The 24,280-nt window shown below is 40.6% G+C and overlaps 3 protein-coding genes across 8 annotated transcripts in view; 1 reads left to right on the top strand and 2 right to left on the bottom strand.

Annotated features, from left to right (window-relative positions):
* PARN (poly(A)-specific ribonuclease) overlaps window positions 1-3,006 on the bottom strand; it is a 43,086-nt gene extending 40,080 nt beyond the window's left edge. The window contains exons 1-6 of one of the 4 annotated variants that reach the window (XM_038151055.1): window positions 2,870-3,006; window positions 2,498-2,575; window positions 1,530-1,609; window positions 1,106-1,173; window positions 930-1,011; window positions 217-277 (exon numbers count right to left, since the gene is read on the bottom strand). In XM_038151055.1, coding sequence (XP_038006983.1) covers window positions 217-277; window positions 930-1,011; window positions 1,106-1,173; window positions 1,530-1,609; window positions 2,498-2,575; window positions 2,870-2,888 — 388 coding nt within the window. In that variant the 5' untranslated portion in view covers window positions 2,889-3,006. Of the gene's footprint in view, window positions 1-216; window positions 278-929; window positions 1,012-1,105; window positions 1,174-1,529; window positions 1,610-2,497; window positions 2,576-2,869 lie in introns of those variants that run through there. The other 3 variants (XM_038151054.1, XM_038151053.1, XM_038151056.1) reach the window with 3 other exon arrangements.
* Window positions 3,007-3,027: 21 nt separating this feature from the next.
* Window positions 3,028-12,422, top strand: BFAR (bifunctional apoptosis regulator). 3 transcript variants are annotated; one of them, XM_038151058.1, is made up of 8 exons: window positions 3,028-3,464; window positions 6,715-7,045; window positions 7,849-8,047; window positions 8,397-8,566; window positions 9,152-9,296; window positions 9,553-9,723; window positions 10,180-10,382; window positions 11,252-12,422. In XM_038151058.1, the coding sequence occupies exons 2-8, from the start codon at window positions 6,780-6,782 to the stop codon at window positions 11,442-11,444; spliced, it is 1,347 nt and encodes a 448-aa protein (XP_038006986.1). In that variant the 5' UTR covers window positions 3,028-3,464; window positions 6,715-6,779; the 3' UTR covers window positions 11,445-12,422. The 3 variants fall into 3 exon arrangements, with proteins under 3 accessions (XP_038006986.1, XP_038006985.1, XP_038006987.1); XM_038151057.1 differs by lacking the exon at window positions 3,028-3,464 and adding an exon at window positions 3,497-5,558; XM_038151059.1 differs by lacking the exon at window positions 3,028-3,464 and adding an exon at window positions 3,497-5,635.
* A 635-nt stretch (window positions 12,423-13,057) lies between these two features.
* On the bottom strand, window positions 13,058-22,633 carry PLA2G10 (phospholipase A2 group X). Its single transcript, XM_038151060.1, has 4 exons — window positions 22,284-22,633; window positions 17,697-17,862; window positions 16,083-16,189; window positions 13,058-13,650 (listed from the first exon to the last, which is right to left on the bottom strand). Exons 1-4 carry the CDS (start codon window positions 22,333-22,335, stop codon window positions 13,505-13,507), a joined length of 471 nt encoding a protein of 156 aa, XP_038006988.1. The 5' UTR covers window positions 22,336-22,633; the 3' UTR covers window positions 13,058-13,504.
* Between the last annotated feature and the right edge of the window lie 1,647 nt (window positions 22,634-24,280).

The following is a 24,280-nucleotide window of genomic DNA, read 5'->3' as shown; positions in this document are numbered from 1 at the left end:
GGGAATTCTGTTCTGCTGGACTGTGCAATGAATTCTTGATAAGGGGGTTACCATCAGCACAACAGTAGACTGGATAAGAATAATTCAAGAACTTCACTATGTGTTAGGACAGTATCACAGATGGCAGCCTTTTTTCTTTTGCAGAAAACAATGAAGGTGTCATCATAAAATTTTGCAGACATTGAAAGAAATTGAAAACAAACCAAAACAACTCACCATTGCGAAAAACTTTATTAAAATCAAATCCTTGGTTTGCTAAAAAATCTATACTTGAACTCTGCAACAAGAGAAAACGGCTTTACAATTGGCAAAAGTAGCTGTGGCATCAGTTCAGTTATTTTCACACTTTTTAAGAAATTAGACAAGGTCCAAAGCCAAGAACAATCAAGTTTGTGACCCTAAAGAAGCCACTGAGAGTTTAGGCTCTGCTACTTTTCTTATTGATTTTCAACTTCCATAAGGTACAAGAACCATGAATATGGTAAAGGACAAAGATGAAAGAACAAACTATGTGGAGTTAGGAAACTAAAGGAAGCAAAATGTGGTTCAGGAGAACAAATCTGAGACCAGAAAAATGTTGGCAATAGCCTAGGAAGCAGTGAAAGCAAGATAAGCAGATGAGAATAAAGGATTAAAAAAGCAAGGAAACTGGAAGTTCAATGAGCAGAGGGAAGAAAATAGAATCATCTTGCCAAGGTTGGAACATTATCTCAAATTCCAGAAATCACACAATGGAATGCATAACAAGATATAAAAACTGAAGTCAAGAATATTCCCTTAAAGCTCCCATTTTTGGGATTGCTCTTAACTAATGCTTGTTTTATAAGAAAAAAAAACCCAACCCAGAAACTTATATTTTTCTACCTTTTAAGCTGAAGTTTGTTTCAGGTATACCTTAACCAAATAAAATTAAATGTTTTTCTACTAACCTGACAGACAAACTTGACATCTGGTGAATTTCTGTTAAATGGTTTTGGAAAAATATAGAAATTAAATGACTTCATTATATACCTGTAGAAAAGATGAGTTACATGTCAATAGAGCTTGTCAGTATTACTTTAGAAAATCCTCAATTAAGAAAACAAGAAATAAGAGAATAACATACTTTTCTTCCGTGTCATCATATTTAAAAGTGCAAAGGCCAAACTGAAAGAGCAAAAAATCCATGGAATGCTGGAAAGGAAAGGAAAATTTTGCATGAGAATAAAACGTGTACACATTTAAACATTACCAGGGTACATTCACATATGATTTCTCTCCATTTCAAAATTAAGTAAAGTGAATCTTCTTAAGCAATGTTCGTTTCGCTGGTAATTCGAAAGTAAACGCACCAGAGTTTTTCTGCTAGTTTTCATCCCCATTTAACCATCTTACTATTGGCCCAAGACAACTTTATTATGCACTTCCATTCCACAAAGAGACAAGAACTGAGGGAAGTTCCATCTCTCTTCCCTCCTCCTGGTCACACAAACAAGATGCTGCACCAAAAGCAGCTTCAGTTTTCATTTTGGTCCATGTAAACACTTTACCTTTTTAAGTTTCTGATACCTTTCTTCTGGAGTGTCAAAGCCATTTGTTAATGCACTAACTGAAGGCCCATCACTGATCCCTGAAAAAGTAGAACATAATGTGCTTTGGGTAAGCTTTTCAAAATTAACCACAGCAAAGAAATACAACAACTGCAATTTGAGAAAAATGCTTTCACTTAGAGTACGTATTACAATTATTTAATTTGAGAAAAATACTACTGCAATAAGCCACTCATTTTAATAGTGGTGTTCTAGAAATAAAGCTCTTCTGCAAAAGCTCTGTCATTCTGGCTCCTATTCAATATGTCAGTAGCAGGCCAAGACCTACCAGTACCCTAATGTAAATGGGCTTTACGACACAATGCAGGATCAAAGCCAAACTAAAAATAGGAAGAGTGTTGCCCAGAGATTTGACTAACTTAGTCACCTTAAGCTACATGCAACTGTACTTCCACAAACACCACATGTAACAAAACCAAGTCTCAACGGTGAACTGAACTCTACATCCCAAAAAGCACCTGCTAAAGCATCTCTCTGCGGCACATGCCCTCAGGGTTTCACAAGCACACGGGTTCATAGCGCTGCCTTTCCCTGTCCAAACACTTGCAGGATCTCCCTCACTTATCCCAATCCATTGCTTTCAGGGCACATATAACACCTTGGGTTGTTTTGTTTTTTTTTTACCTTGAGCTGCAACAACTATCAGTTGTCATGTTGAAAGATTACTGTGGGAGCACAAGCAGCATAAGCATGACAGGTATCTTTGACCAAAGCCTTGCATGTAACAAGTAAAAGTGTTATATGTAACACATGTAACAAGTGGTTTAATTACTTTGTGGCAGCCTCAGCTTTAGATTTTTCAAGCCAATCCCGAGACACATCACAGGAGCGAGCTCGGGCACCAAGATCAAACCACCCCGCCTCAGAGACTGCCGACAGTTCACAATGACAAAACTGTGCAATTGTACCTGAAAACTCTCCATCGATGGCCAGGAAGTCCGACTCTTCAATGGCTTCATACACTTTGTTTAGATTATCCTTAAAATCTGCGGGCAAAGGGTTAAAACACACTTGAGACTACAAACGGCATCCTCCGGCAGCCCGGCATCCCCCGGGCAGGCAGGGGCGGCCAGGGCCTGCCCGCCGCCCCCTCAGCCTCGGCAGCGCCTCCCCGCTCAGGGCTGCGCCTCACGGGTGAGCGGGGGAATGGGGACCCCTTCGCCATGAAGGAGAGGCTGAGGCCGGAGCGGCCGCCAGCCCAGGGCAGGGACGCCGGGACGCCGGGACAGCTTAGCGCCAGCGGCACAGAGCTCGGGACGCAGGGCCGGGTGGTCACTCACTGCTCCTGATCACCTCCATCCCGCGCCCCCGCCCGCCGGAGCTCGGCCCGGCACCGCCCGGCACCGCCCGCCGCCGCCGCCGAGCGCTTCCGGGGCCGCCCCGCGCGCCGCACGTGAGCGCGCACGTGAGCCCGGGCCGCCGCCATTTCCTACCGGGGCGGAGCCCTCGGGGCCGCACCGTCCTGTCCGCCCGCTCCGAGCGGTGTCCTCAGAGCCTGCCGTGTGCTCCCAGCGGGCCGCAAGACCGGAGAGCCTGCAGCAGGGCTGCCGGGGGGAAGGCAGTGTTACACCAGCTGCGGTTCTGTGGGGTGTGGTGAAATATGGGCCTCGCTCTCAAAGCCAGAAATGCGAAACTAGCGCTAGCAAGGAAGAAGGCGTGGGACTGTGCCTAGGAGACACCAGGAGGATGGTGGAGCACTGCTAGCGACGATGCCTTAATGATGATAATTCCAGGGGAACTGGAGGCCTTGCCGTGTTACGGAAGGAGCGTCTCGCTGTTACAAGCGGCGTTTTGACCCCTCGCTGCAGAGGAGCAGCGCGCAGCAGCATGGGCCCGCGGCAGCGCTGTGCCAGGAGGGGCTGCCCCGGAGAGAAGGTGCTGCTCGGGGCAGAGGGCAGGAGTTGTGGGCTCGGGAGGCACAGGAGTTCAGAGTTTGTGCTGCAGGGCTGGAGTTCACGCGGCTCATAAAGCGTCTTTTCCAGAATTCCAGCAGAACAATTCTTCACAAATTGTGCGGGGTAATTTCTACATACAGAAAAAGATAAATAATTATGCAGGATGTAGCGGAGAGAGCTTTTAAAGATTCTTCAATATTAAGCTTTGCCTTTTCAGTATAAGCAATTTATTCAACAGACATTCCCAGCAAATCATCTGGTATAATTAAATGGCTCCCAGTAAGATATTAGTTAAAATGGCAGAGATGTTTTTATTTTGCAGTGAATTGGCTGAAGCCTAAAATTTTCATGTTACGCCTCAGTTTTTTTAAGATGCACTTCTGTACTTTCTAGTTAAAGTGCTCATGGCACTTTAAAGTGCTTGATGGCTGTTTTAGAAGCCTGACATTTTCCCACAAGTAGCTGTCAAATCTGGGAACTCTTTGCTTCCCTCACCCACAAAATAAACTGCAAGTCAAACAGTAAGGCACTATAATTAAATACTTCATTAGGAATTGAAGTACTATGTGTTACACATTAGACATTTTTTACTTCAACATGTATGTATTGTTAGGTAAGCAGAAGGAACAGCTAAAAAGTGGGAGAGGGCAATCAAGTTCAAGATTCCATGGCTTTTTATATGTCAAAAGTTTTATACACTGGAACAGAAAGGCCGTGATTTCACATCATTCAGTGTGCTGCACAGATTATCAAACACTTGTATGCTCTTTTACTTTAGTGAACATTGAATGTGAAACTAGGTGAAAAGACACAAAAAAGTAGTAACAAACTATGTTCTAGAACAAGTACTCTGGGCTGCATTTTCACCTTGCATACCAAGGTAGATCTAGATGCACTTCCTCAGATCTAGAAAAGGTTGAATTCTTTCATGCTAGAGTAGTTTAAAGATCTGCTGATTGGTTCTCTGGAAAAAAACTAGTTCTTGCACTAGGATGTGAGAGAAAACAATGAGAGACTATTTTCTTTCTTGAAATGGGCTGGAATAATTAACTGAAATGTAATTTGAACTGGACTTGTAGTTTGTATCAAACTGAAACAAAATCTTAAAATGTCACTGTTTTGAACAGTTGAAAAATTACATCTCAGAGGTATACTTTAAAAATTCACAGAATCAATTAGGTGGAAGAAACCTCTGGGATCATTGAGTCCCACCTGTGACCAAACACCACCATATCATTTAGACCGTGGCACTCAGTGCTATGTCCAATCCTCAAACGCCTCCAGGGACGGTGATTCCACCGCCTCCCTGTGCGGCCCATTCCAGGCTCTGATCACCCTTTCCTAATGCCCAGCCTACACGTACCCTGGTGCACAGTAAAGCTGAGTCCTGCCACTTGTTCCCTGGGAGAAGAGGCCCATCCCCACCTGGCTACAACCTCCTGTCAGGGTGTTGTAGAGAGTGAATCAATTTTTTTGGACTAATCAAAAAGAACTTCAGTAAGGGAACAGAGACTGAAGTAATTGGGCATGTGTGGATAGACTCTAATGTGGTAAGAATAGTCTCTGTGCACGATGCAACTGCAATCAAACTAGCACCTGAAAGTCTCATTTACTTCTAAGATTACGCCTCGAGTCTCTACTGTAAAATCAACCTTGAATAGTTTCTGCGAAGGAAGGCTGCCTGGGTGCGGCGTGTACAGTAAGCAAGCGTACCCCAGTTCTCACGAATACAGCAGGTTGTGTATTCCCAGAAATGGGAGTGTAGCGGCGCTCTCGTCCGGTGATATTAAACGCGTGAAACAGAAAGGCGAGCAGCTGCGGTGAGGGAGGAGCCGCTCCGGGGCCGGGGCCGGGGCCGTGCTGGCGGGGCGGAAGCGGCGGGGCGGGCCCGGCGCGGCCCCTCCTCAGCCCGGGGCTGCCGCCGCGGGGCCCGAGCGCGCTGCGGGGAGCGGCTGGGGCCGGCCCCGCGCCGGCCCGCACCGGCAGCGCGGAGTGCAGGAAACGAGCTGGGAAGAGACGGGAGAGGAGCTAGGAGTCATTCTGCTGCTGGCTCTTACTTGGCGCAGACTGAGCGGTGAAATATTTTTCCTGTATTTTCCACAGAAATCCTCTTACCTCTGTCTTTCAGGCAAACTGGAAGGATGTTTTTAGGTGCAAAATCTTGTCTTTATTTCTCCTCTTACAAGTGCTGTTTCATGTTTTAGAAATCAAACAGCCTGTGCTTTGCTATGGAAATACAGGTTTGGAAGTCTAAGGATTCTAATTTCACTATCGGTTTCTGTTTTAGCACTAGTGCTTTTTTCGTAATTTCTGTTCTTTACCTGCTTGCGTGCTTACCTCTTCGTGCTTGATCTGGATGGCAAGTTGGTGAGTTAGTAGTAAGCAGGAGCCACAAGGTGGAGAGTGTAATCATACTTTGGTTTGGTAGTGCCTGAGGAGAAAATTGCCTAGTTCTTGGTGTCTTCTAACATATCATGAGTGATGAGTGAATGATCTGGATCAGTGTTTTTCTTAAGAACTATACACTGCTGTCTAAGAGAATGGAGTAGGAACATCAAGCAAATATATTTTTTGTAAACTTGGAACCATCTTAAACTCCTTATCTGTGCATTTTCTGTAATGCTAACAAAGTAACTACAAGTAAAGTTAATGTGGAGTTTAGACCTTGGCTGAGAAGGTGTGCAGATCAATCCCTTATGATTCTGAAGCATATGACTTGGTGGATCAAACTTTGTTTTTTTTTTTTAACGTTGTCCAGCAATGTCTAGCATTGACCTCTGTTAGTAATGTTTTATTCCATATGCTCGGAAAGAAGAGGGATGAAGTAAATTAGATCATTACTTTATACTGGTATTTTATTTTTGTATCCGCTGATGATACTTTTTAATGATGTTCTCTTTGACTGGTTTCTTTTACTAAAACCTTGATTAAAGCTACTGTCAAAAGTCATGTGAATCATAGTGAATTATTTTGTTTCACTTTCATGTATTTTATAACACAGGAGAAGAAAGCATAGGGAGATTGAGCCTAGCTGTTTACATCTAGAATCTGGTTTTGATTGTAGTTGGCAATGAATATATTGTTGAAAAAGTAGATCATGTTTCATTTTGGGGAGGGCTGAGTTACTTAAAATATTTAAAGCCATCCGAGTGTTAAAAGCGGTGCAATGTAAAATCACATTGCTTACAATCCTAAACTTCTATAATAGCTGTTTTCGTGTTACTTTGCAGAAGTAGTGCCTTATCGGGTTTGAAGATCTAAGAGAGCTTTCTGTTTGTGTAAAGCATAAAGGAAAATGGAAGAAGGTGAGACTTTACAAGGGGAAACAGAGAGGGCAAAAGTTGAACCGTGTGCTACTCCTGGCCTGGGTCGGCAGATATCAGTCAGTGAGTTCCTCTGCCACTGCTGCTACGACATTCTGATCAATCCCACCACCCTGAACTGTGGGCACAGCTTCTGTAGGCATTGCTTGGCCTTGTGGTGGGTATCATCCAAGAAGAATGAATGCCCTGAATGCAGAGAAAAATGGGAAGGATTCCCCAAAGTCAACATCCTCCTCAGGTGAGTGAACTATTTTGTGAATGCCTTTTTTACATAAATGAAACCACAGAAATTAGCTGTCTGGTTTTATAGAGTTTGCTGCAGATAGAAATAATTGGTAATCTGAACTGTCACAAAGAAATTTAAATCCTAAAGACTTTCAGATTGTGCACTTCTAATGAACTGTTCAAGCACATGAAATTAAGGGGCGGGTTGGTTGGTTCTGTTTTCAAGGAGGAGGTTTGTTTGGGGGAGGGCTTTTCACCCCCTTCTACATTTTTTGGGAGATGGAGAGGCAGGATCCTCAGTCTTCTAATATAGCTGGTTGTTTTCTAATAATTTTAATTTAGATTGATCTAGGATAATTGTGTAGTAATTTCTGTAATAGGAATTATTTATTGGAAGAAGTGTGATCATATTGCAGAACAAAGCTAGAAACATCTACTTGCTGTCTTGAATTACTCACTAGTTGTTTTGTTAATAATGTTTAAATAAATAGGATTGATGGTAGGCTTTTATGTTGTCTTTTGTTTAGCATTCTTTTAATAATTGAAGCTTGCCAGTGGCACACAGAATTCTAATTTTATATAAGAAATAACTTGGGAGTTATGTGATATTTTAGCTTTAGAAGCTAAGGAAAATGGTTTTTTGGTAGTGATTGATAAAATTCTAAGTTTACTAAGCTTTAATAACTAATTATTTTCTTGCTTTTAAAGACGATAGTCTTTAGTAAAGGCTGGAAAACAAAAATCCAAAAATTACTCCCTTTTCTGAATATTAAGCCTCAATGGTTACAGTATAATGACAAATATTTTTCCTATTAGGGATGTTATTGAAAAGCTATTTTCTGATGCCATTGAACAAAGAAAAGAAGATATTCAACAGAACAGTGAAGTAGCACGCAGCTTAGCAACTTTCCAAAAGCATGGGAACGACCAGATGCCATCAGTTCCAAACACGGCAAGAATTAATCCTCGAGGAGGGTTTTTCTCAGGTGTTCTGACAGCTTTAACTTGTGTAGCAGTAAGTTTCATCTGGTTGGTTTTCCCTGTTTGATTCCTTAAGCATGCAATCAAATATTCTTGAATTACATGCACAGAAAAAACATTGTCAGCACAGAAGAGCCTCCAGCTGGGCAGAGTAAGTAAAGTGGCCTTGAGAGCTGTCTGTCAGGAACTACAACTGCAGTGTACAGCAGATGGAAGTTAGTGGGTAAAACTTCAATACTTTCTTAAAACCTGAATGTTCTAGTCTCCATGAAATGGAAGACTCTTCATGTCGAGCCTCTTATTGTGTGTTTATTTATATCATTCATATGTTTGCTCTGCAAGTAAAGGATCTTCCTTTATTTATCTTTGTAATCTACCTATAGGTAGTTCTACTTGGCTATCACTGGAGTAGCAGAGAATTTGAAGATGATCTTCTTGTCCACAAGCCTGTTGCTAAGTGGACTGCTGAGGAAGTGATACTCTGGCTGGAGCAGCTGGGCCCGTGGGCTTCACATTACAAAGAAAGATTTTTACTGGAGAAAGTAAATGGGAGGTGAGAAGCCTTGTGGTCAAGGACAGCTATTATGTGATGGGACTACTGACAGATTCATGAGGGATGGCTTACTGTGAAATTACCATGCTGTGTTACCTAGATTGTGGGAACATTCTGTTGATGTATCAGAATAAATTTCAGAAGAAGTTTTAACAATTGCTGTTGAAAACTTTTAGTAGTAAGTACTTAGTAAGCTACCTGAAAATTTTCTAAGAACTTTCTAAAATGCTGACAATGCAAGACTAAAATGATACCAAGAGTAAAATTCTACTGATGTATTATCCACCCCTTGCACCTTTCCTTTCTTGTGGAAATACGCATGTGCTATATGCATATGTATTCCACCCAAGAGCCATGCTGAAAGCAGGCAAGAGGAAATTTAAAACCCAGGCTCTGAGATGCAGTTGGCATAGGACACTTGATATGCAATGTAATGATGATTTTTTAAAGTCCCAAAGTATTCTATGATTCTTTAACCCAAAAGGTGCTACCTTGTATCAGTAGGGTATTGTTTCAGTATGCAGTTGTGTATTTGTTAGTCTTTTTTTTTTTGGTGAATAGTTTACCTTAATTCTGCTTTTGTAGACTCCTCCTTACACTGACTGAAGAGGATTTCACCAAAGAGCCTTACAATGTAGAGAACAGTAACCACAGGAGAGCCATTATAGCAGAACTGGAATGTGTGAAAACTTTAGGTGTTAAACCACCACAGAACCTTTGGGAATATAAGGTAAATTTTATATAAAGTGTGTCATGTCATGTATAGTCATTATTTTTACAGTAATACCTTTAAAAGAAGATTCTATTAAAACCAGGAGGAGTGTTAAAGTAGTGGAATTACCTGTGTAAAAACTGCTCAGTTTAATGACCTGTTGTATTTGAAAAACAACCCTTTGAAAAATTATTGTCAGAAAATCTAAGAAGTAGGATGTCCCTTTGATTTTATTTTTTTACTGATTGAAACTTAATAATTTGAAACCTTTTAGGCCGTAAACCCAGGAAAATCACTCTTTCTTCTGTATGCACTGAAGAGTTCTCCAAGACTCAGTATGTTATACCTATATTTGTTTGATTACAAAGAAGCTTTCCTACCTTTCATCCACACAATTTGTCCTATGCAAGAAGACAAGTATGAAGATACTGTCACAAAACTACTTGTAAGTATTCAAAATATTAAATATGCTACTTGCTTTAGTTATAAGTATTTTAAGACTAGCAGCATAAAAACACAGGATGTAATTATTCATCATTTCATCTCTTTACACCATGACTTTAAAAACAACAGACCTCCAGAGTAAGTGGTTCTTTGATTTTATTGTATGCAATCACCAGTGTTGCAACCATTACCTTTAATAGGATTGATTTTAGGCTTTTAAGACTTTAAATGTGTGAAACTGATTCTTCTGAAGTTCACATGACTAGAGAAAGTGATGTTCTGATCTAATGGAAATTACTGCATTACAGTATTACCTACTAGCGAGTATAATAAAGATAAATTACTGCTTCCAGTGTATAAAACCCTCAGCTTTTCAACAAAAGACTAGTGGAAATAAACCAGTATTAAGTAAGTTTAATAATAAATTGATTAACAGTCTTTTTATCCTAACTTACAGGACCTTAAAGATCCTTCTTGGAGGCAATGGAGAGAATTCACTGTGAAGTATTTCTTTTTGCCATACCAGCTGATAGCTGAATTTGCTTGGGATTGGCTAGATGTGCATTACTGGACATCAAGATTTATAATTGTAAATGCCATGTTGCTCTCTGTTCTGGAATTACTCTCCTTTTGGAGACTGTGGTCAAGAAGAGAATTGAAGTAAGTCTTATAAAGCTTGTGGAAGAGGGTAGGAAGTACATGGCCTTAGAAAGTAACAGCCTTCCAATTTCCCAGTTGCTCACTGAAATGAGTGTCTAACCCAAACTCTGAGGTTAATAACATGTGAATCTGCATTCCCACATATGCTACTGCTTGCTCTTGAATATCTTTATTTCAGTGCATGCTTCCAACGATTTCTTAGAGGTGGTTTTACTTATCAGATGTAGCAAATGTGGAAACAGCAACAAGCACGTTCTTAACCACTGGGAAATATTAAACCTTACCTTGAGAACTGCCTCGTAAGGTGCCTGGTATTAGCTGTCAGCTGAGATCTAAATACAGCAGAATGTAGTCATGATACAGTGTAGTTATTACAGGATGAGTCCTCAGAATCAGAAATAAGTTCAGTTAGACTGATACTAGTTCTGATAATTTATCAGAATTTCTGTTTTCTGTTACTACCTCAGTCTCAATTCAAGCATATGAACGTTCATAGTTGGTGTGATCTTTGGAAATGGTGTGGGACAGATTCTTGCGGGGTGTACTGGGATTTCCCTTTGCCAGCCGACAGAGGGCAGAACGCGCCCGGAACAGCACAGGGAGCAGCGGGCAGCCTGCGGCAGAGCTGTGGTGTGGCACTGGAACCTGCTGGCCTTCGGGGTCTAAGTGCACTGACAGAGTGCTTCCTCTTGAAATCTGCTACTACTGGGTTCTAGGAAAGTTTCTCCTGGAGTGCAAAATGGTGTTTTTTACAGGGACCCGAGTAAGGGCTAAGTAATGCAAAGCTGTAGCACCTATTAGGTTTTCTTAGAGCTGGGTAAAAACAAACCAGAAAGTTCCTCTAAGCCTTTCCCTTTCCTTTTTCACAGGACTATTCCTCACAGAATGTGGAGACATTTCTGGAAAGTCTCAACCCAAGGACTTTTTGTTGCCATTTTTTGGCCTTTTATTCCTCAGTTTGTCTGCAATTGTTTGTTCTACTGGGCCTTGTATTTTAACCCAGTTATAAACATTGATCTTGTAGTTACAGAGATAAGGCGTCTGGAGACACAAGTGCAGTGATTGGCATTGGAACTCTTGAGCTGTTTAGCTTCTAAAAATGGACATTTTGAAAAAACTTTGCTTTTCTTCTTTATGCATGTGGCAGTGAAAATGGTGGATTATGTTATTTTAAACACATGAAAAAGCTTTAAGATAAGTTACTCTTAAACCAGCTGATTCCAAATTGCAGGATGAAGGAAAAAGAAATTTTCTGTTGGAAAAAAAAGCACATTCCTGTATAGCTATGTAAAACTCATACAGTCATCTCATCCTATTTGTATCAGATAAATTTCTTTATTCTGTCCTGAGCATTCTGTGTATTTTCAAACCTGCCTTAAAGTCAGTGTCTTCTGCACTGCTACAGTGATTTCTTTCTTTTTCTTTTTAAACTTAGCATTTCATACCGGCAATGTGTTCCTCAACTTCAGTTTGCCAAAGGAATGCCCTTCCTGGATAGGCTTGATGTTGAAAGAATTTAATTTATCTCAGTCTTCTTTACATGTAGCATTGTGACTGCCCTGTACAGTCTCACAGTAGAGTTTGTTCCAAAATTCCTGCAGCTGAAGGCAAAGGCTACTTGAATTTTCTTGTGTCTTGGAAAATGGGATAATTACCATGGAAATTTTTTATTCAGCTCAGTTAGACTTCAATAGCTCCTTTCATTCTCTCTTCTTGAATTCTGTTGCTAATTCTTAAATATCTCATAAAAAGGATTATTTTGGAAAAGTGACCTGACACTGTAATTACTTATGGCAATATAATGTGTGTATCTATGTCTGTGAGCAAATATTGACTGGAAAGTTGTTTGTGTAAGCAGGACTGACATTGGTTAATGTATGTTCCTTTGACTGAATCAAAAGGTAAGATTTTTTTCAAGAACTTTGTCCTCTTGCAGTCTGCATTGGTTTGTTGTTTTGTTTATTTCATTTGTGTCAGTAATGTGAACTAAATTTGCCTATGAATATTTTTCACAATTAAAGATCTCTCTTGAAATCTTCACTATTCCTGTAGAGAATTTGGGTTTTGATTTTTGTTTGGGTTTTGATTTTATTTATTTCTTTTAATATTAAAGTACATGTCGTTATTGTGCAAACCTGTTCTTTAGCCCTGCATCTTTCAGTAAGTTGAGGTGTGTGAAAGTAGACATAAAACACTCCTGGCTGTATAATTCTGCAAATCAGCAGGTACAAAGCAGTGTATTATTCATCAGTTCAGGGTACTGATTTCTCTTCCCAAAGGGTTAAGAATATCTGTGAAGTGACCCTGGCTAAAACCAGCTTTCCATCCTGATGAGGTCTATATACTTGTGAGCTTCATAAACTCTTGCTGTGCAGGATCAAACACTTGTGAGAAAGCCAGTTGGTCCCAACAACTTCTACATTTTTTTAATGTTTCTGTTTTGGTGGTGGTTTGCATTTGCATTTTTAAATCTGGCTCTAAAGTTCTGTGGGTAGAATTCCTCCCTGTGCTTGCAGGAAATTCAGGGTGTACACAGAGTAAAGAGTTTGAGCCTTATCAAATAATCAGCTGTTTAGAAAACTCTACTTAAAAAGTAAATGCTAGAAAAAAACCCGATTATATGATTCTTCAGTGCAGGTAGCATTACTCCAGGTGAATGAAATTCAACACTTAAATTAGGCTTTGTAGTAAGTGTTTAATGTAGATGAGAGGGCTCTTTGTGCTGACACTGTCACTTCATGAACTTTTTCCAGTCAGTTCAAAGTTAATAAATGCTAATATTTGTTAGGAGAGAAGTTTGATTTGTATCTTATAGCCAGTGGAGGGGGGATAAAAAGTTCACAGCTAATGATATTATCAGTCTGAAAAATCTGAATCTGGGTATAAACAAAAACTAACATTGTCAGTTACTCCTTAAGCTGATAGACTCAGATTTCTATTTAGTCAATAATAAGTGCATGGGAGAAAGTAAGTAACAGGAAAAATGTTTACTTTGCCCATTTTGAGGTGGAGAGGCTGAGATGGAATGAAGGAGTATCAAGAAAGGGGAAAATTATTCCTTGTCATTACTGTGGCCAAAAAAAAAGTCATTTTAGATTTAAATATATACAAGAGTCATGTATCTAATACCTACACAAAGGCTGAATCTCACCACACATAAAGTCTGGCCACAAAAGGTATTTTCTATGGTAGGGAGCTTTAGAAAAACATTTGGCAGCTTCACGGTCACATTCACATGCCATTTTTTGACATGTATCTTCTAGTGAGTCTGAAAGAAAACACAGTAAGTTTGATATTAGTCTGAAGAAATTAAAAATCCCAAATGGAATACAAAGAATTGCTCCCTCACGTTGCGTATTTGCAGTACAAATATCTTACATTTCAAGTGCAATAGGAACTGTACTGAGCTTTGGTAAGACTGAGAGCCTGTGGATCAGTCAGCACTGATCTTGGCAGGTGAAAATACAACAGCCAGATAAAGACTTAAATACTCTTCTTCCAGTTTTTCAATAAAGGAACTCTGATAAGTGATCCCTCTTTAGAAAGTGGTATGGGACCCTCCCTACCTTTCCTCCTGTTTTAGTGAAACTTGATTTTGGGAAGATAGTCCATTCACATACCCTTTATAATCTACTATAGGATATAGCATTAAAAATAATACATGGGATATATACATGGCATGCAAAGGTGTTCCATGTCCAGCCTAAACTGCCCACCTTTTTTATTCAGGGGTTCAGTAAGAAGTTAGGAAAAGTGTGTTTGTGTGATTAATCCATGTCTTGTCATGTTTGTTTTATAATTGTAGTGCTGTAACTTAACAGATTTCTTGGCATGAGTGTTTCTTCTTGGCATGAACATTTTCTTCTACAGCAATGTATTTTGGGTTCAGTGTGCCAACCCAGAAGTGTGTGGTTTTTTTCTCTCTGTAACTGTCTGTAAACTGAAGAATCCATGATTACAGTTTGTCTGAGTGTTTACCATTTTAAAAGCTTAGCCAAATCACTGCTTGAGATTTGTCCAGGAGCAGAACAAGTGTTCAGTTTTGTGAATGAACTCAAATTCTGCCATGAAATGGAAGTGTTCTTAATGTATATGTGTTTATGCTGCAGCTAGCTACTCAGTAGCACAGGGAGCATGAGCAACATGATTGGATAAAAAATGAAAACATGTTAACTGAGAACTATTGCTTCTTTTATTTTTCTCCTGGTATTGCTCCAGACTTTGTCTTCTCCATGCTATGCCAGGGACTTGGTTTCCTGACACCATGCCTGATGTCTTGGCCAGTATTGTGAATATTGTCAGGAGCAAAATCTTTACAGCCAAATAAGGGTGGACTGTAATGTGATTAATTAGTGTGAGAGAAGATGTTTTGTCCATCTGGGGCAGGGGAGGATTTGAGCAAGTAGAGATTCTGAATGAGGTAGACACTTGGGCAAAGTAAAGATTGAATATGAAGGAGGAAAGGAAGTAATGTCCAAACTTTCATTTGTTTTCAGGTCAGGCAAATTCTAAATTGAGTATGAAATGAGAGGGTTTTGTGTTCTCTGTAAATGGCCAACTGTTGCCTTTAAACCATGGCAGTCAGAAACTCAGACTTGTTTTAAACAAGTTTACGCATAAACTTTTTTTTTTGCATTTCTTAGTGCAAACAATAACCAATTTTTAAGCTCATTCGCCTTCTAGGTAGAAGCATAAAATTATATGCAAAGTAACTGACTGAGCATCTGATTTTAAAAACAAAACAAGCAAACAAAATCCCAAACAGCAAATAAACAAAAAAACAATATAGAAATGTGACAGCAACAAGAAAAAAAAACCTGTAGATATTGGGGGCTTGTGAGAAGCTACAGTTTCAACAAGTCTTGGAGTATATTGGAAAGCATTTGCTAAAACTTTGGGAGTTGTGAACAAATAATGCAAAAGAAAAGCTGCTTTTTCCTGTTAAGCATTTTTTGGGGTTTTTCTTTCTTTATGATTTCTCTGTCCTTCCCTTACCTCAGCATGGCAAGTATATTTTGGAGCAATCCAACAAAATTTATCAGGATGTGGTCTGCAATGTGGTGCAATTTTTACACTTGTGTTATGTGAATATTTCAAATTAATATTTGTTAATTTAACTTCAAGAAATAAACATACTCATCAATATTTTATTACCTCATTGTTTGAAACTGTAACTGTAATTATGAGTTCATTCATAAAATGCAGCCATCAGTGCAACTGATCCAAACATGTCCATTATAAACTTACAAGTAGTGGGAATATTTTCTGCTAAGTAGGGAAAACATCCTTTTTAAACTGCTACAATTTTCCTGTCTCCTGTTTGTAGTTGCTCTCCAGCTGGAGACTTGCAGGGAGTAGCATAACTTGGGTTCCTCAGCAAATGTAAATGCTGAGTAAAAGGATGGTTGTGGTTGTAATAGATACTTCTAGCATCTAATAGATGCTTCTAGCTCACAGTTTTGTTTGCTTATGGCACTCAGGGGAAGGATTAAGAAAAAGAAACTGGATTCAGTTGATTGGTTTGGCTGTGTTTTCTGGAGGCACAGTATATCCTGGCAAAAAAAGTCACAAAAGGAAGGATGATAAACTAAGAGTTTGACAGTTAATTAAGAAAATACCTTTCTAAAGAGATAATTAGTAGAATTAAGAAACAACCAAACCAAACAAATAACACCAAAAAACTCACAAGTGCTCACTCACCACACACAGCAGAATTGTCTTTGCATTCCCAGTGGTAGCTTTCAGTCTTTGGCTGACAACCTGCTTGTTCTGCCCTCCCATAGCAGCAGTCGTGGTGAAAGCAGCACCTGAGAGGAACAGAGATGGTGATTTATGGTCACATAGTCTGGGTGGGGTTTACCAGTGGGTTACTACAGCTGTGGAATAATAAAACAGGCAATGTCAGTGAGTTTACAAGCATTACCTGCTCAGGAACCAAACCAGGGTAATGGTTTAATAGACCACCTGGAAAAATTTACTATGTTTTCATGGAATAAGTGATGAGAAAAATGTCTGATATAGATTGAGCTAATTGAATCCTCAGAGCATTCTCAGTTATATGAGAGCATGGTTTTCTCCTAGCCTCTTCCACAAAATGAACTGTTAGCTCATTATCATCAGAAAATTTGGAAAGTTGCTCAAAATTATTGTTTCAAAATTGTTCTTGTCATAATTGGCACAAAGAATTTTTAGGCTTTCTATTGACATTGTGAAACTGAACAGTACAGAAAAGAATTAAGGGCATTTTAATGCTTAAAAAAGACATTAAAATATACTGGTGTAGTCTCTCTGGTGTGGAGTCATTGCAAGCCCAGAAACGCAAGCAGAGGAGGTAACAAGGACCTGAAATTAGGCAGCTTGTAAGTTTTTGCTGCAAACTAATTACATCCTTTCTTTTTGACTTGCTGGAAGAACTGGGTGTATCCACAGAGCATTCATTCATTCATTCATTCATTCATTCATTCATTCATTCATTCATTCATTCATTCATTCATTCAGTTTCCTCCTGGCAGACTAAAACCATCAGATTACAGTAGGTAGATGGTGTTTAGGTTGCCTGAGGAACTTGTGTTTACAAAAGGAAAAGTTAATGCTGTGAGCTCTCACTTTGCAATTACTGTTTTTCCTGTGCTTATTAAGTAATTACTTGGTCATTCCCCACAAATCATTGTGTAAAGATCCTGTGGTACATAACAGTTGAACAAGACAGCTCAGTAACTCCATCTCATGCATAGAAATTTTTAAAAAAGAAAGCCCAAACCACAACAACAAAACCAGAACAAAACCCAAAATTCTCTTCTTGTCAGTTAATGTTCAATTATAAGTTACATTGATGATAGTCAGGATGCTGTGATTTAGTACTAAATGGAAAGGTTTGGGTTTTAGAATTATTTTTCAGCAGGTTGAATTTTGCATAATTTTAATGTATTATTTTGAATACTAATAACATGGAAGATAGTAAAATCGGAAGATTTTTTATTGCCTTTGTTTTTTAATTTTTACTTTAGATAGCTTCAATGTTTGAACTTTAAAGCTTCTCCAACAAGACTTCAGTTATTTAGCTCTTTGCTGAAACACAACAGCAAAGAAACTCAGTTGTACTGTGAATCCTGTACTAATGCAATGAGAATTTGAATTAAAGGCAAGATTGTGTAGATCTACAGCAACATAATTTGAATGCCTCAGAGTTTCTTAGCAATTTGAGCTGTGTTTAGGCTCAGTTCCCTCTCTCAAATGGGCCTAATTTATATTTTAGTCCTTTTATTTGTCATCTGCATTCAGCACTTAATTATTCAGATAAAGAGTTACTCTCACCAGTCTACTCTGTCCTTGGGCCATCCTTTTCCTCCCAGGCCACAGTAGCATCCGTAGCGTAGGTAGGCAAAGGGAGAGCGCCCTGTGGTGCATCTGATGGCTCCAGCCAATTCCAGAATTCCTCTTCGATTTCTCAAACGGGCTTCCCCAAAAGTGCCTTTAGAAACTGGGGAAGAAAAATTGTTATTGAATCCAACATGCAATTATGAAATAGTTAGGATTGTTCGGGTTTTTTAAAGAGTTGATAATAAATGACAGTAGTTGACAGTTTTATTTTTGACACTTTGGGGCCATGCTGCATGACCCAGTCCCTGTGTCCCCAATCCATGGTGAGCAGGATACTGAGCCCTGAGAACAGCTGCAGTGGTTTCCTCCCATGAAGGCAGTGTACAATGGCAGACCGGTCATTTCCAGTCTTCCAGCTGGTGAGGGCCAGCATGTGTTCTGTGGCCCAGGCCCACCCAGTTGCTAAGATTAGCTGCCCCAGAGTTGCAGTGTTTTCTCTTTAATTTAATGTGCAATTTTCCCCATATTATTTTGTAGAATGTAGTGCTTTGCATTGGAAGGAAAAAGTCCTTTATGATAGGGTTTTGGTTTTCCTCATTTTTAGACAAAGCAGCCAAATAACTGGTGGGGATGGTGTGGTAGATGTAAGGCAGGGAAAAGGATGGGTGCTTGGGATTTTTCCAGGGAAATTAGAAATGTGGGGTTCGGTTATTTTCCTGTTTACTTTTGTTTAGGGTTGTTGTTGAAGTGATTCTCACTGTTATTTCTTCGGAACAAAATTTACTTTGGGAATTATATTTTGACCATCCCATATCAGTACTAAAGCAAGAGATCCCAAGCAGCAGAAAACTGTTGAGACTCTGGGTGACATTTTTAGGGGTTCATGTCATGCTGAGAGATTGAACTAACACACTGAGGACCCCAATGGTAATGGGCAGCCTCTCCTTGCAGTGCAGGCTCCAAGCTATTTGCAGCAAATTTTAAGAAGCTGAATGACTACAAAACAAATTCATTTTAGAAGGCTTCTGATTAGAGTTTCTTATTAATTAAACTAATTACTTATTTTGGTATGAGGAGAGCAGTTTATAAACCTAACCTCCAGTACTAGTTACAGATTCCAAAAGGCATTAAGATTTAATAATTGATAATATCTGTGATGGAGACAGACAGCAGAAAAAAATAGACTTCATTGTTGAGACTTTGATGGTTACTTTCCTACAAAATAACTATATGATTATGCAGTTTTTATATAATCTGCTTAAGCACATAATCTATTATAATAGCATAATAGAGTAGCCTTTTGTAATACATTATATCATAATAGATTATATGATTAACTATAATCAGTTAATGGAAAATCTGACAGAAAAAATACCGGTCCCAGCACAGTTGAGTAACTTGAAATGTGTGGGATGCTGGTGACCTCTGGCACTTGTAATGTCATGAAACAGTGGAATTTAAACACCTCATGCAATCACCTCAGTAAGAAATTCAATTGGTTTGTGTGTGAGAATGGTAAAAAAAAACCACTTTAGGAAGAATCTGAGGCAGCATCACTTTCCTGACTGGTGACCACTCCCAGATCTTGTCTCTCCTGCTTTTTGGGCATGTGATCTAGGGGCAGAAGTGTTGAAACAAGGGTGTTTAAACTTGCACATGCAGCTTTGGCCATTGATTAAAAGCAATCATATCCTGAGGAATTAAGAAAAGCTCCCTTGCTATGTAGTTGATGGCAGTTTCATTTCAAAACTGCTGAGTTGGCACTAAACTTCCTTGCTAAGTCAGTGAAGTCAGTATCTGTTGTGCATGGCTCCTGTTCCTGAACATTACCTGTATGTTTAGTGTGAAATTTTGGTTCTGGGTAGCAGAAGCATCCATTTGGTTATAAACAGATTTTCTGATAGCACTGAGAGTGTTATCTTCATTGTCAGTACAAGTTCAGTAAATTCTGAGCTGAAAACCCTGCAATAAGGCTGCAGTGTTACAAGTGACAATAGGTTATGCTCTTCAGTGTCAGTAATGGTTACTCGTAGACAGCCAGTAATGTCTGGAGGAACCATGGTTAATGGCAGAGCTCTGTTTGCTCTGGATGACCTTGGGGATTCTGAAAAAAGTGAAGAATTTTTGTGTCTCAGTTCCTGGTAACTGGGGAAGGATGGTGTAGGAGAGACACAAGTCATTAAGAAGAAAAATAAGAATTTCCAATCATATTCCTGGTTTCATCAGAGAAGCTTGCTAACCTGGGACAATTCCCAGTCCCTTGATTTAAATCTATGAGCAGTAGAAGTGATAAACTCTCTGATGAACTCTCTGAGGAGCTCAAGTATAGTATGCCATGTGTCTTAAAGAAAAGGACATAAACTTTTTGTCCTTGTAATATATTTGTGTCACAGCATCTGGACATCCAGTTGTAAACCAGCATGGCATAAATACTCTGAATATAATACTCTGTCGCAACAGCTTTATGAGCTGAGTTAATAAAAGCAATGAAATACCATATGTGAATGCACAGAGCCTCAGAAACAGGGTATCAATTTGTTGATTATGATGATAGTATATGCTGTTTTGTGCATTTAAAAAGAATTTTTAAGCCATTCTTTCAAAGACTGAGGGCACAGAAACATTTTTTATGGTAAATACGTGTAAAATTTCCTTTAGGGATATCTCTATGCAGTCATAGTGCTCCAGTAGTTCAGAACTTGAAACTTGGGAATAAGCAGACTTTCTGATGCATTTCCAAAATCTTGCAAAAAATAACTGTATGCCTTATAGAAACCTTAGTTTCTGCTTAGATTTTTACCTCTTGTTTCATAAGCCATCAGGAATGGCCTTTTTCACCTTATTTTATTGCCCAGACAACTTACATGCTATCTCCACAAACTCTGGTCACATGTAATTTTCTGAAAGGTTAAATTTGCCTGTTTTGATACTTTGGACCAGTTGGGAAACAGGTAAATTGCATTTCCCGTGCTCCTCGCTGCCCACGGAGTGGGTGACTGAGGTGCCTGACTCAGAGCTATCGGAGCGCAGCCAGGCTCTCTGTAATGAGCACTCCAAGCTGGCAGAAACAGTGATTTCATTGCTTTCCTTAATGTTCTTCAGAGGTTTGTCCCATGCAAAGGATGAAGTCTGGAGAATGATCAAAATGTAGAAGGAATCAAAGGGGCAATCTGAGGTCAGGAAGTAGAACTGGGGCAGGGAGCTTGGTGGGCCCTAAGTTGGCCCTATTATGCAAGCACCTTACCTTATGGGCTTTAATCACAGGACTGCCTTCCCCCAGACCCTGCCCCATTCTGTGCCCAGAATCTGTTCTAGGAATTAACTGAGGCTCTTTTCTTTAGGATCCTGCTATTTGCAAGATTTGGTGTGGTGAATTTGCAAACTGTAGGAATGTATAAAAAAAGCTGCAAGAGAATCTTTTATTTAAGGCAGCTGATTGCTATTCTGGAAGATAGGATTTTATCCTTACAGCTGTCACAAAGGTTCAGCATGAGGTTAATTTAATCACTTTAAAACAATGCCTATTGATGTTTACAAATAGTAGGCTCCCAACCTGCTGAATGTCCTGGGGTTGGAGTACCAAGCTACCACAGCACTCAAGGAGAACCAGGCTTTGAGTAGTTGGAGTTCCACATAACTTTATGTAGTTGTAAGTTAAATTGGGTTCTACCATGTCACCACGGGAACCTAAAATTAGAGAATGCTTTTTTGTGTCAGCCCACATACCTATCTGGAAAAGAGGGACGATAATATAGTTTGAGAGAAATTAGTACAATCAGATACTGTACTGATGAATACCTCAGAAAATCAATGAGGAAATGGACTGTGAATTGTTACAACCAGTCTTTAACACTGATTAATAAATAGGATGTAGGAGACAAAAAAAATAATTAAATATTTGCAAAGTGACTAATTAGCTGTGTGAAGGTGTGAGGCAGGGGTCCTTTAATTACATTCTCACATCATAACTCATTCATGAAGACTGATTCATTTTTCAGAATAACCCAGTTAGGGTTTTGTAGGCAATCTCAGTCCTAGCAATTCCTGCTTCTGAACTGCTTAGTAACTCAAGTGCTCTGTGACAGCTCACTCCCATACCCAGAGAAGAGCGGGGGTAAAGCTACTGGCTTTATAGAAAGATTGTTATTGCACGTGCAAGGTGCAAACTGATTTCAAACACGGAACTTTGCTAGCGGAGTTGAACATTACTGATGAACTTTACAGAAGTAAGGTGCGTCCCTCCAGCCCCGCTGCCTTGTGCAGGTGCGCTCTGAGCATCGGCCGCGCTGGCAGCGGCGAATCCGGGGTTCCCTTGGGCGAGTCGCACCAGCTGTGCCCGAGCGCTGGCCGCCTGGCACAGGGGCTGCTCTCCGGCGTGGGAACACGGGCACCTCCCGCGAGTGTTTGTCCTAACGCTCCTTTCTCTACCCCTCTTCCCACCTGCCAAGCCCCATCCGGCCGGCTCCGGGCAAGGGAGCGCACCCAGCAGAGCCCGCGGAGGCGCCGCTGGACGCGGCCGCTTTCCTGCCGGGAAGGACCGTGTGGATGCCGAGCCCCGGCCCGGGGCCCTGCTCTACTCACCGGCCGCCGGCAGCAGCAGCAGCAGCAGCAGCAGCGGGGGCAGCGGCGCCATGGGCAGCGACGGGCGGGGGTGCGGGTCCCGGCAGCGGCGCTGTGCTCGGCAGCGGAGTGTGTAGGTGTGAGCCGCAGCCCGGCGTGCCGGCTATAAAAGGCTGCTTTCTGCCCCGAGCCGGGTCCCCCGGAGCCCGAGTCCAGGCTGCGCTGTCCATCTGGCCAGAAGGGAGGAGCTGCCGCTGGAGGAGCCGGCGGGAGCTGGGACCTGTCACTCGGGCAGCGGAGCGCGGTGCAGGCACAGGGGTCACACCCCGCGGCTCGCTGATGGGGGCCGCCTCTCCACTCCTCCACACCTTCCTGCTCTGGCAGCTGTATTTTCTTTTTGAATTACAGCAGTTCCTAGGTAATTTAATCCAGATCTGGAAGAGGAAAGCAGGAACTGTGTTGTAAATTAGTCTAGTGGTTAATTATAACCAGTGCTGAAGACGTGCTCTATCTGGAGTCTGTATCAGCCAGACTTCATCTACTGATTGCTCCTTTCCTTGGATGACTAAAGGACAACCAACTCCTAAACCGGTTACGGATATTTGTTGCTTGATAAAAACTTGTTAATTGTACCTCAAACAAAATAAACCCTCCAAGTGAGTAATTTTTTTGTACATTGTATATTTGCATATTTTTCCATTCCCTTTCCAACTCTTGTATTATTTTGTAAAACATACAACTAGGTGTCTTACCACAATCGGTTTCATTGGTTCTCTCAACACACAGACAATACCACTTGCTTTTATGTGATTTTTTTTTCTGTGTTCATACTACCCAAGTATTTCTTCAGACCTTTTATTATTGCACTGAAACCAGTGCATTTCCTGTCAGTTGTTCAAGCAATCAGGAGCCCTGAAATTTAGAGTACTGATTCTGTGTGCATGTGTTTTGTCTTGTGGTGCTCATACTTTTTCTTCTTTTTTTTGGCATTATTATATTCCAGGATATTACCCCCATACGATGCCATTGAGGCCTACACTGCTAGGAAATGGAAAGAGAAATAAAACTAGTTTTAGTTATGGAACTTACAAATAATATTTTATTTGTCATGTCATCTTACTATTGGGGAGAAGCTGGTAGTTTGGTGGGGGGTTTTTGTCAATGGTATTTTCATCAAAGAAAGAAAATAATTTTTTCATGCACATACTAAGGAATAATTCCATTTTTGCATTAAAATGCCCTGATTTATGTGTTATAACATTTGTCTTTATTCAGGAGAGATAGAAAATTATATGTGATATGATTCCAAGAAACAAAAAGCATGCACAGACAGATCAGATTTGTTTTTGTTATGCTGTCATTAATCCAAGCTCTCTGAAATGTTTGTGTTGGCACTGAAGTGAGGGTGGCATGGGATAAATGTGGAACATTGATTGGAGGCAGGATATTGATATGCCAATGTACACCTGGTGGGCCTTTGTGCAACCCCCTGCAGAACGCCGGGCAAGGTGTGGCGGCTCTGCCAGGACTGTGCACGGCACTTTGCAAGGCAGAGGGTGCCTGGGGGAACTCCACGCAGCAGAAATAAGCAGGGTTCCCAGCAGAGTGCTGGTGTTCTGCAGAGAGGGGACGGTTGCTGGAGGCTTCCTGTGAAGCCCTGGTTCCTGCAGATCTGTACCGAGCAGCCGCAGGTGCGGTGTGATGGGACAGTGCTGCCAGCCCGTCCCTCTCCTTCCACCCCTGTGCCTGCCTCTGGCCAACATGGGGAGCACAACTGCCACTGTGTGCCCAACACAGCTGGAGTGGAATACAAGTGAAGTGGCTTGTGTGGCAACCAGAAAGACTACTCATGACCCTTACAAGTGTTGGTAGAAAACCCATCTATTGCTTTTTTTTTTTCTACATTTTTTTAAGATTTCGTTGCTGCTGCCATCAACTGGGTCAGGACAATTTTCCTATTACTCATGGAGTCACATCGCTAATTACTGTTACTCTGGTCTCGTACTGTCACTTCTACT

The sequence above is a fragment of the Motacilla alba genome, chromosome 14 (assembly GCF_015832195.1).
Source record: "Motacilla alba alba isolate MOTALB_02 chromosome 14, Motacilla_alba_V1.0_pri, whole genome shotgun sequence".
Classification (NCBI taxonomy): Eukaryota; Metazoa; Chordata; class Aves; order Passeriformes; family Motacillidae; genus Motacilla; species Motacilla alba.
The sequence above is the reverse complement of the archived record's forward strand: the minus strand, read 5'-3'. Positions and strand labels throughout refer to the sequence as shown.